General features: G+C 44.4%; 1 protein-coding gene across 2 annotated transcripts in view; it reads left to right on the top strand.

Moving 5' to 3' along the window:
- The window catches only part of ADCY5 (adenylate cyclase 5), a 300445-nt gene that overhangs the window by 279152 nt on the left and 8605 nt on the right, over positions 1-12688 (top strand). The window contains exons 15-17 of one of the 2 annotated variants that reach the window (XM_065413069.1): positions 4479-4654; positions 11202-11208; positions 12654-12676. In XM_065413069.1, coding sequence (XP_065269141.1) covers positions 4479-4654; positions 11202-11208; positions 12654-12676 — 206 coding nt within the window. Of the gene's footprint in view, positions 1-4478; positions 4655-11201; positions 11209-12649; positions 12677-12688 lie in introns of both variants that reach the window. The other variant, XM_065413070.1, reaches the window with a different exon arrangement.

Raw genomic sequence — 12688 nt, 5'->3', positions numbered from 1 at the left:
GGAGCCAGGACACAAATTTCCCTTTGCAGCCATCGTTACAGAATTGACATGGGTTAACATTCTCAAACATGGGAATTTCAAGTTAGGCAACTAAATCCATTTTAAGGCATCTAAACAAGTTTTCTGATTTTCAGAGGTGCTGTGTGCTCACAGCGCTGGTTGAAGTCAGTGGGACCTGCAGGTGCTCGGTGTAACAAACCACAGCTATTACATATGCACCCTGTTGTTGGAAGGGATGAACCGGAGACCTTCACTGCTCAAGTTGCAGGAAAACTCCTTTAGCTTTGAGTTAGTAGTAGTAGGCTTTTGTAGTTACTGGATCCAACCACTAGAGAGAGACATGATCACATGCATTCATGACATAGTTTACTGACATGCTTCCATGGCTGCCAGTAGGTTAATGTTAATTAATGTAGGTGCCTAAATATGCATTTAAGAGCCTAACTGAAGGCACCTAGTTTGAAAACTTTGGCCAGGTACATTCTGAGTTTCTCTGGAGCATCCGATATGAGCCGTGACTAGAAGCAGAAAAGTTATAATGGTCCAGTAGTCAAGATTTGTAGCACTGAAGCAATCTGCTTTGAACTATTGGTTTTTATTCTGCTACAGCAAAAGATATAAATCTTTTTCATGCCATTGTACTTTACTGCGCCCTAAATCTCTTCCTTTTGGGCAGTTGTTCAAGATACTTCTGTGAGCGTTTAGGTCACAGCCATTAAAAAAAAATGTCTGTAGGAACTGAAAAGGAAAAAACGGTGGTGCAGGTGGTTGTGCTGTCTGGATCTTGGGGGTTTATGGGAACCTTTTCAGTTTTCTGGCTGATCCTTTAGGGCCCAATTGTTCAAGGTGTTACTGAGCCCCCAAGATGTGCTGAGTGCACTTATCTCCCCTTGGAGCAATTGGGGCGTAATTCTGATGCCATTAAAGCCAATGGGAATTTTGCCATTATCTAATCTATGGGAGGCGGGGTTATACCACACTCATTACTGTAATTTGCAACATTTCAGAATCTATGTTATGCCTTGTCTAAACTTATGGTGGCATGGAGAGTACCGGCGCTAGGAGCCGCAGTGAAAGCAGGCTGTGTTCACCCTTGTAACTGCAGTATGTAGCTACACATGGCAGGGAAAGGCTGCAGCAGAAAGGGAGATGGCGGGGGAAGGCTCCGGCAGCTCTCCGCTGGCATTGCAGGAATCTTTCCCTGCTGCTGGAGCCTTTCACTGCATTGGGGAAAGGCTCCAGCAGCAGAGAGGCAGTGGGACACTATGCTGCTAAAAATAGCAATGCAGATGTGGAAGGCACTGCTTGAGCATGTAGAGGGCTATGCAGGGTAAATACCGTAGCGTCATGTCGGTGGGTATAATAGACCAGGGCAGGTTCTGCTTCTCCTGGCGCTGCTGCTGCTGCTGGCCACCCACTGGCAGGTTTGACAGGGGAACTTTTTGCTTTATTATGCCCCATGCAGGTCCTGGGGCTGCGGAGGAGGCAGTATGTGCTATTCAGCTTCCTGGGTTCATCAGTAATCTCCCTGGACTCCAGAGAGATTACCGATGAATCCAGGAAGCTGAGTAGCAGATACTGCCTCCTCAGCCACCCCGGAACCTGCACGGGAAATATCAAAAGCTCAGGTTCTTCTTCATAGAATCATAGAAGATTAGGGTTGGAAGAGACTTCAGGAGGTCATCTAGTCCAACCCCCTGCTCAAAGCAGGGCCAACCCCAACTAAATCATCCCAGCCAGGGCTTTAACAAGCCAGGCCTTAGAGGTTTTTAAGGATGGAGATTCCACCACCTCCCTAGGCAACCCATTCCAGTGCTTCACCACCCTTCTAGTGAAATAGTGTTTCCTAATATCCAACCTAGACCTCCCCCACTGCAACTTGAGACCATTGCTTCTTGTTCTGTCATCTGCCACCACTGAGAACGGCCGAGCTCCATCCTCTTTGGAACCCCCCTTCAGGTAGTTGAAGGCTGCTATCAAATCCCTCCTCACTCTTCTCTTCTGCAGACTAAACAACCTCAGTTCCCTCAGCCTCTCCTCATAAGTCATGTGCTCCAGCCCCCTAATCATTTTTGTTGCCCTCCGCTGGACTCTCTCCAATTTGTCCACATCCCTTCTGTAGTGGGGGGACCAAAACTGGACACAATACTCCAGGTGTGGCTTCACCAGTGCCGAATAGAGGGGAATAATCACTTCTCTCAATCTGCTGGCAGTGCTCCTACTAATACAGCCCAATATGCCATTGGTCTTCTTGGCAACAAGGGCACACTGCTGACTCATATCCAGCTTCTCGTCCACTGTAATCCCCAGGTCCTTTTCTGCAGAACTCCTGCTTAGTCTGTCGGTCCCAGCCTGTAGCAGTGCATGGGATTCTTCCTTCCTAAGTGCAGGACTCTTCGGGAAGAGATGCTGTGGCTTTTTCTGGGCAGCTTAGGGTCTGGGGAGGGGAAGCGTGGCTGCGGCTGGCCTGGGGCTCCTCCGGGCAGGTGGTGATGGGGGGGCTCGGGGTTCCTCCAGGCAAGTGTGGGGGGCTCAGGGCTCCTCCGGGCAGGTGGTGATGGGGGGCTCGGGGTTCCTCCAGGCAAGTGTGGGGGGCTCAGGGCTCCTCCGGGCAGGTGGAGGGCGTTCAGTGCTTCATTCAACCTGGGGCTCCGGCCGCGGGGTAGGGTGCTCAGGGCTCTGGCCCAGGAGCAAGGGGTGTGGGTGGAAGAGGCCAGGGGCTAGCCTCCCCAAAGGGGGGCTCCACTCGCCATCCATGCGTAGCATTCAGGTGTGTCGGGTGTCACGCTGTCTGGAATGGCTCACAACCAGGAGTGCCGACCTCAGAGCAGACTGTCAAGAAGCAGGGCAGAGACTCCAAACTGATTGTATGTTCTATAATTAGATTTCACCAACCTAGTAGCAAGTGTGAACTCCTGAAGCACTATACCAGTCTTACCAGGGAGTCACAAACAGTCCCCTTGGGCATTCCAGTTTCGTCTGCCACCCAGGCAAGCTGAGTTTAGTGATAGATGGTGACTTTACCAAAAATCACAACAATATTTAGATTACTCTCAGTCCCAAAGGATCAGTCACTTACCCCAGATCAATTTGCTCCTTAGATCTCACACCAAAGACAACACTTGTAGCCAGTCCTATAGTAAACTATCTAAGGATTTATTAACTAAGACAAATGAGAGACTTATTACAAGGTTAAAGCAGGCAACATATATACACAACTGAGTTACAGTCTATGGTTCCAAAAGGTGACAGAGTTGTAGAAATCTATAAGAGTTTAATGTCTTTTAGGGCTAATCCAGTTTCATCCTTGGATCTCTGCTTCTGTTTCATAGCTCCAGCCCTGTGAGAGTCCAAACAGCAAAAAAAAAAAAAGAAAACATTTCCTCTTAGATATTTTTCTTTTCTTTTTCCAGAATTGAGGCTGATGGGATGAGCCCTTTTGCATGTAGTTTCTTCATAGGTGTCCAGGGGCAATTAACAAAGTCTGTATTGTGATGTCCCACAATGGCTCATTTAGTTTTGATAGGCCTTTTTGATGGGCAGCAGACATCCCTTCTGACTGAGTTCACAGTTTTAGAGCAAACATTTTTTACAGTTACAAAGCAAAAACTTAAATATTACCTGACGGCAGGTGATAAAGAAATAAATGAAATTAATGCATGCAGCAACTCACAAACATTTCATAAAGACTAAACACGTTGTTATAAGTCCAATACCCATCTTAACTATACTGCCACACAGGTGAAACAGACTGGTTTCCAGCAATGAATTTGTCAGTGCTTGGCTGAGGCCTAAAGCCTTTCAAAGAGCTGGCACCTGGTCTGCCAGCGTCACATAGGGCCCTCTACTCTGTTCCCCTAAGCCGTGCCTCACCATCTACACTGCTGCTTATACCCATGTTAGCTAGGTGTGCAGTGTGTGTACTCTACAACCCGCAGACATACCTACCGTGTGGTCTGTGTAGAGAGCGGGGAGCAGAATTAGGTATAATGGGAACTGAGGATACTCCGCGTCTATCTGGACGTGGCAGATGGGGGTGGAGTGGGAGCAGGGCTAGTGCATCCACTTTGCAGGCCGAGGATGCTATTGCAGCCTTGAAGCTGAGCCGTGCTGCTCCATGGCCGGATGAGGAAAGCTTCCATCCCCTCCACTCTGCTTGGCACGTTGAGCTTGGTAAAGTATAGGACGGATGTGGCTATTGCTCCAACTCCACTAAGTTCCATGATGTTGCACAGGTATAACCAAGGGCAGAATCTGGCCTTAGAACATTAGGCATTTTACTGTAATATTCATGTGATGGTGCCTTCTGCTACCTCCTGGACACACACACACACCTTGGCCTTCAGTCTAAGTGTTCATTTAGCTCAGGGGTAGGGTTACTACTCCCTCTATATGGTCTGTTATGTCTCTTAGTTTTGGTTTGCTTTGTCCTACTGAGTTTTATCTCTCTCCTGTTTTCTTTTTTTGTCTTTACACAGTATTTTACCTACAGTGTCTTACTGAGTCTCCTGGCCTGCTCTGTGTTCCTTCAGATCAGCTGCATCGGGAAACTGATCCTAATGTTGATCATCGAATTCATATACGTTCTCATTGTGGAGGTGCCAGGGGTAAACCTCTTTGACAATGCAGATCTTCTGGTTGCAGCCAACACTGTGTAAGTGGATTTCACTTTCAAAATGTCTTCCTCCATCATATTGACTCCCAATGATGCCTCCATATCACTAGGAAGACTGGGTTTCTGAGTCTTCAGTGCATAAACTATGGAACTGCAGTACTGACGTGTAAGTCACAACAAATTAAGGCTCCATCACTGTTGCTATCTCCATGCCATCTCACAGGCCTCTACACCTTAGAAATCTTCTCCTGAAGATTAAACCTGGTTGTCAGGTTCTCAGTAATGATCAAATATTACTGGCAAAACGTAATTGGAATGAGTATGGATTTTTTCCCCCTTAAAATGGAGGCTGTTAGCTGTTCTGATTGCTAGCATAAGACTCTTCAACACTATCAAGACAGAAATGGCTACTTCAAAAATAAAAATAACGACAGAGTCTGAATGGCTCAGAGAGTTGGGGCTCATCAAATGAACAGTTAGCACATCACAGGCCGGGCTGTAAAGCTACCTCGCATTACTGCGCTGCGTACAACTGTCCCTGTGAAACTTGGTACCGTGCACTAGGAGTTTCAGTGGTCTTAGAGATACCCAGCTTTGAAATGAGAGTAGGTCACTAGGGAACTTCTAGTGTGGGGCAGAAGGGTACACGTGGACCATTAGTGCTTGGCAGGCTAGTATGAGGTAGATTTACACCCCAGCCTACCATGCACTAACTATTCCACTAGGCAAGCCCTTGGTAATGAAATAATGGGGTGCTGGATTTCACCTCTGGGTTGTTGCTTCAAATCCAGCCCAGGTTAGTAGGGACTCAAAATTGCTATAATCTGATGTCTGCCTTGTGATCTCCGCCCCGTTCCTAATGTCCACATCTCAAAAGCCAACACCAACGGTGACATTAACTCTCAATCTCTGCAAATAGGCCAAGGACTAAGTGGGAATGAAAGCTATCCTTTTATCTATACAGGTGCATTGGTCCCTCCAGGTCAGGGCTTTGAAGCACAGTGTGAGGGAAGCTTGCACTAATGCTGCTGAACAAACCTCCTTCCACTGATCATGGAATCTCCTCAAGATGTTGAGAGAAGAGAGAGGGGTGGGCACGTGCACAGACAACACACAGAGAGGCACACACACACACACACACACACACACACACACACACACACATACACTTTCCTCCTGAGTTGCCCACCACATATTCCATTGTTTTCTTACATGTTCATCTGTCCTAATTTCACCACATTTGAGATGGAGACAACTACCCCACACGGATGGCTTCATGTCTTTTCTGAGGTCCATTGGTTCTTTCGAGCTGGGCATGCTCAATTCTCATAACACTCAAAACCACTTTTATTAGCATTATTATGTGTCCAATAATAATTTATGATTTTATGGGTTCTCCTTTAAATTTTCAATGGAATCATTGCAAATAGTTTGTTAGCATAAGCAAACAAAATCGTGTAGGAAGCCAAGTGGCACTCGTATCGCTTCTTTGCCATGTTCATTGTCAGTAGTTTTGGTGCAATTAATCTCTTTTGGGGTTGTTTTTTCCTTCTTTTAGGAGAAAATTTATCCCTAAATAGCTTTGCCTGTTTGAAGAAATAACATAAAAACATAATTAGGAGAAAAAAAGCATTTTATACCCCAAAAAGGCATCACATTCTTGGTAAACCTAGCGTTCTGCAAGATTACAGAACTTAAAAGTGTAATTTACATCACTCCGCAATCAAAATGTCAGTAATAAGGTGGAGGAAATCAGCAGTTTTTCCCAGAAAGAAATTTCTGTGCTGCTGTATTCTCATTAAATGATTTTTGTTTCCACTAAAAGCTCCATTAGCAGCTAACACCCCAAAGCATAGCAATCCATTTGTGTCTTATGGGAGATGGGTAGTCAGTGTACAATACACAATCTAGAGATGTACCATCTTGTCCAGCTGACATAAAAAACACTGCCTCATGATACTTTAATTGGACTCCTGTTGTAGTTATATAATTACTGTCTATTCTGCAGGCTTTAGAGTACATTCACTAATTAGGAACTATACAGATGTCACTTTGTACTTCTGGGTACAAACCATCCCACCATGCAAGCAACTGAAGACTGATAGTAATGCACTGGGAATTACTAGACATGACTACAATGACACACCAGCATCATGACACTTGAATTATAACTAGAAGAGCAAAGCTAGTGTTATGTAAGACTCATCTGCCATGCGGGAGATAAAATTAACTTCATAGACTCGTCGCTTTTAAGGCCAAAGGGCATCGCTATGATCATCCAGTCTGACCTCCTGCATAACGTAGGCCAGAAAACTTCACCCAGTAACTTCTGCATCAAGCCCACAGTTCTGCTTGAGCTATAAGCATATCTTTTAGAACGACATCCAGTCTTGAGATGGAGTGTACATCATGTTCCTGGGTAAGTTGCACCACTGGTTGATTCTCCTCAATTTTGAAATTTTCATTTTAGGTTTATTCTGGATTTGTCTAGCTTCAGCTTCCACCCATTGGATTTTGCTATGCCTTTTTCTCTAGACTAAAGATCCATCTACTATCAGAAATCTCTTCCCCACGTAGGTACTTGTAGATATGATCAAGTTATCTCTTAACCTCCTCTTGGATAAACTAGATTAAGCTTCTTCAGCCTTTCATTATAAGATTTTGAACTGTACTTGTAGCTCTTTGCAGAACCCTTTCCATTTATCAACATATTTTTTGAAGTATGGACGCCAGAACTGGATGCAGTATTCCAGTAATGGTCTCGCTAATGCCGTACGCAGAAGGTAATACCACCTCCGTACTCCCACTTGTTAGTCCTCTGTTTATTCATGCAAGCATTGCATTTGCTGACTAGCTACAGCATTGCACTGGAAGCTCATGTTCAGCTGATTATATGGCATAATCCCTCAGTCCTTCTCAGAGTCCCTACATACCAGGATTCAATCCCCCATCTTGTAAATGTGAACGGTGTTTTTTGTTCTTAGATGTACGACCTCACATTTTGCTCTGTTTAAAATGCATATTCAGGGCTGGTTCTAGGGCTGGCTGAGCAGGGCGGGTGTCCTGGGCACCAACTTCCAGGGGCCACTTGACTTTTTTTTCCCCTCCTCCGCTGATTGACTGGCCATTATTTTGTTTTCTCTGCCGCTTTGGGAGAGGGGGTCGCTGAAATTGTTTGGTTGGCAAAATGCCTAGGGCTGCTCCTACGCATTTTGCCCAAAGAAGTGCATCTTATCAAGCAATCCTGCTTGGTCTGTATTACCTACTTGTTCCCATGATTAATTACCACTCAACAATTTTTGTGTTATCCGAATACTTCACTAGCAATGACTTAATGTTTTCTGCAGATCATTGCTAAAAACTATTGAATAGCATGGGGCCAGGAACAGTCCCTGTGAAAATCCACTAGAAACATCCCCTCCTTCTTCCAGTAGGAGTAGTGGAGGCAAACAACCAAACTAGTTTTAGGATGGAGTTTGATATGTTTATTAAAAGGATTACTTGACGGTGTTTTCTGTGCTAGCAGGGGACTGGACTCCATGACCCAGGAGGTCCCTTCCAGCCCTATGACTTATATTCCTGTGGATAATGATTCCCCATTTACAATTACTTTTTGTGATCTGTCAGTTAACCACTTTTTAATCCATCTAATATGGGTTACATTGATTTGGTATAGTTCTTACTCTTTTATCAGAATGTTATGTCAAAAATCACCTTTACAACCCAAACTTTGTAATCGCATCAAGCATCAAGTTTGTTTGACATGGCCTATGTTCCATCAAATCATGTCGACTGCCTTTAATTAAACTACCATCTTTTAATTATTTACCAGTTGCATCCCATATTAGCCTTTCCATGATTTTGCTTGAGACTGATGTCAGACTAACCAGTCTAGTTACCCAGGTCATCCCATTTACTCGTTTTAAATAGTGGCACAACATTAGCTTTTTTCCATTCCTCCCCCAGTTTTCCCAGACTTGTTTGTGATGATTTCTCGGTGTGTCCAGGATTGTGAGTCACCTGATTATCCCCCTTCCTCAGCCAGAGAGAGACTTGCTGGTGCTCAACTGGGTGTCATCTCCCTGACATTCTCAGTCTGTTGGCCACTCAAAGAGTCTCCTCAGGGCTCTGCCAACCCTTACTTTGCCTTGCAGGTTAACACTTGGTATACTTCAGTCCATGAGCTCCTCTTCTGAAGTGTCCCCCGGTAGTGTCCAGCCCATGGCACTGGACACTCACAGTAACTATTCCCAAGGGAACAGTATACACACAGCTTCACTGATCAGGTCCCCAGCTTAGGATCAGGTCCTTTATAACACCACAGCATGGAGATAGAGTGAAACAATCATAAGTTTATCATCAAAGATTAAGATTTAAGAGATGTTGAGTAAGGTTAATGGAAACAGGAATGGTTACATATGAAATAAAAAGTATAACCCGCTTCTTGGAGTCTAAACTTAACTTTAACGGCTAAAATCCTTGTCTAAAGCTCACCTAAACCTTTCTCCCAGCATCATCAACCCACATGGCTGGATCCACTGTTCATGGGTGCAAAAGCCCTGTCCTTTGTGCGCCCTCTGTGATGGACCAAGATGTGTCCTTTTGCCTTCCCCTTATATCCCCCCAAAGTCAGTAAAACCCTCTAGGGGCTGGTCTACACTGAAAACGTACATAGGCGTAGCGATATCTCTCAGGGCTGTGAAAAATCGACACCCCTGAGAGATGAAGCTATGATACCAACCAAACCTCCGGTGTAGACATGTTGACAGACAGATTCTTCCGTCGACCTAGCTACTTGCCTCTTGGGGAGGTGGATTAACTACAGCGATGGGAGAACCTGTCTACACTGATGCGCTAGTGGAGTGGTTTAAGTGGTGACAAAGCCTGTTTTTCTCTGGTGCCTGTTGAATTCATGCTGACTTCACATGTCTCTGTTCTTTATTAGCATTCAGTTCTAACCAGTGACGGGAAGCCCGTTGTGAAACAATACTAGGCTTTATTTACATGTAAATTAGCTAGCTGTACAAATACCCCTGTGCTGAGAGAGAACCTGTCCCTGCTGGTGACTCAGACCTTTGATACAGATGCTCAGGATATATTTTCTGTACATAACTTTTTAAATATCATCAGTACATACATTTCACATTGATATTAATGCCCAGCATGACACCAGCTTTCATTTGATACCTAACAAGACACTATGTGGGAATAATTACCGCAAAAGCAGCATGTTAGGTGTAATGAGTTTGTCAGGCCTACTAGCAGTTGTTGACACAGAGCAGTGAGCCCTTGGCCAGCAGGCACCAATGGGCCTCTGTGTCACATTGTTACAAACTAACAGTAATGACTGAGCGAGCTTGGCTGAATCTTTCAATACTTACTGAATGCCTGTGTTCCTGAGAACCCCAGCCGTCAGGCCGACCAAGCACTTGCATGTATATGTTGCACCCATCTAATACATGCCTCCTGGCTGAATCTTTTGTCAAGGGACATTCCTGAAGTCTCAAGCTCAGGTTAGGAAGTCTCCCCGTTTGGTCATCTCCCCCACACACCCCACTTAACTCGTCCTACTTTGCTATGCCAGTCCTCTATTAGTGTGAGGTTCCTAAGTCGCCTTATGCCTGTGATGTGAATTAGAGCAGCCGAAGAGCTACTCTCACTTACACCCGCAGCAGGTATTGCAGGATCTGGGAGTCACACAACGAGCACCCTGATGGCCTCTTCTGTCTCTCACCACACCTATCCTGTGCCAGGTAGAGCCTCGCCACAGGGGAGAATCTACCCCCATATACATCCACTGCCCTCAGATGGGAAATACACTAACCTGGTTGGATAGTACATTTTTCTGCTGTTCCAATCGGTGCAAACTCTGTAAAATATTCCTGCCACAAAACATGAGTCTCCCTCAACCTATTAATAGAAAGACATTGTTTGTGGCAGCAGGCTTTTTTGTTCACCAGGGCTTTATTATAAATCACCGTTTCACTATGATTAACAGCCAAGGTTAGCAATGTCCAAAGCTCCTGAATTGTGTATACTGATACATACAGCCTGGACCCTGTTTATTGCTGGTGTAGCAGAGTAAGTGGCTAAGAAGTCTGATATGAATAATGTGCAAGATAAAGACGTATTTATAAATCAAAATGAGAGGGAACCCTGGTCTCAATACAGCAGAAAATCTTCTGTAAGAAATAACATTAGGGAACCAAATGTTTTTTCACTATGCTTCTTGGGTTTTGGTGGATTCTATCTCTAATTCTAGAGCGAGAAGTCAAATATTCTTCGTAGTTCACATCTACACTTAAAAGTTAGGTTGAACCATTTACGTCACTCAGGGGTGTGAAAAATCCACAGCCCCTGAGCGATATATTTGCCGATCTAATCCCTGGTGGGAAGAATTCTTCTGTCAACCTAGCCACTGCTTCTCAGGGAGGTGGATTAACTACAGCGATGGGAGAACATCTGTTGTTGTAGCGAGTGTCTACACTGAAGCGCTGCAGCTGTGCTGCTGTAGTGGTTTAAGTGTAGACATAGCTTTAGTCTCAGTATAACAAAATTGCAGAATAATTTAGCACAACGTATTCAGGGATATGGTAAGGTCTCAGGGTAAGGTTATGTCATCTGATTTGCCTGTAAAGCACCAAGCACACCAGTGGCACCATAATAATAATCATTGATTTATTTTTGTGTAAAGAGTTAAAAAAGAAAAGACACCTATATAGAGTGCTAGACACTGAACACTCAATTCATACTACAGCCTAGCCCCGGCAACATGAAACAAACAATCAGACAGGAACTTGCCAGCCAGCTACTCACAAAAAAGTGCCTTGCCACCCCTTCTTTGTAAGAGGAGCATATTCTCCACCCTCTCCAACAACTCTGTTAAATTGATGTCTTTTGCAGCCTACCCAGCACAGTACTAGTAATGCAAACTGGTGTCTAAAGTGGCCCTTAAAGTTTACTTCAGTGTTTCTCAACCTATTTTCCAGTGTGAGCCGCATATGCAGCTCTCTGTGTTATGTGGGCTACATCCACACAATATATATACTACCTGTATATGGGCCTGAGGATGTCACATGGGCCACAGCTGTGTGCTGATTGGGCGCAAGCGGCCTGTGGGCCACAGGTTGAGAACCCTGGTTTACTTAAAAGAAGTCCTTTCTCCTGCTAACGTTCATGTGTATAGTGCGGGCGCTTGCACTAATGTTATAACACAGTTTCGCGTTGGTAACTGAATGCCTTGAAGGATGGGGTGGGCAGTGCTAATGTGCTTTTAGTGGATCCAGAGATATCATACCGTACAACATGTCATGTGTAGCAATCTCAGGCATTCCTGCCCGAAGTATTCAGAATCTATTTGAAAATTAGATGCAATGAGTGTGTATGACAAGTGTGCTTATTCCTGAACCAGTGATGTCAACAGTAGGTTGCCTCTAACTTCAGTGGGTGGAAGATTCAGGCCCAATTAGATCCTGCCACCACATGGTAGCTACAGCGCAAATTGATGATTCCTGTTACAACACACTGACATTTGCAATAATTAAGTAAATTACCACTATTATTATTATTATAAGCTCCTTTTTAATATTAAAGAATTCATGAATTGGGAAGATGGATCTGGTAGTTCGGAACATCTTTTTCCAAATCCTCCAGCTTTAAAGCAAGTTGTTCTGCTGGATTTAGTGCGACAAAATGTCCTGAAACATACACAGGCTTTTGCCAAGCGCCTTCCATTGGATTTTAAATCCCGGACAGCCTTCTGAAAATTAACTTTCCCAGTGATCTTTATACATAATGTATGTTTAATTCACACTCTCACTTCAAGGGAAATTAATGTAATAGCATCATTCTGCACCTCTCAATTTAACTACTGACCAGTAATGACATACTGTTTAAAAGGATTGTAGTGCCACACAGTGTTAAAACTGCAGGACTGTAAAGAGATTACTCAGTGATGTCAAAAAGACCTTTGTGTTACTCCTGAAGAGATCAAACCAAAATATTCACCTTAAATATGTCTGATTTTTTTTCCAGTGAGTTCTCTAATGGAACATCAACATGGTGAGTTTCTTT

Source organism: Emys orbicularis, chromosome 11 (assembly GCF_028017835.1).
Source record: "Emys orbicularis isolate rEmyOrb1 chromosome 11, rEmyOrb1.hap1, whole genome shotgun sequence".
Lineage (NCBI taxonomy): Eukaryota > Metazoa > Chordata > Testudines > Emydidae > Emys > Emys orbicularis.
Note: the sequence above shows the minus strand (reverse complement) of the source record. Positions and strands in the feature narration are given on the sequence as shown.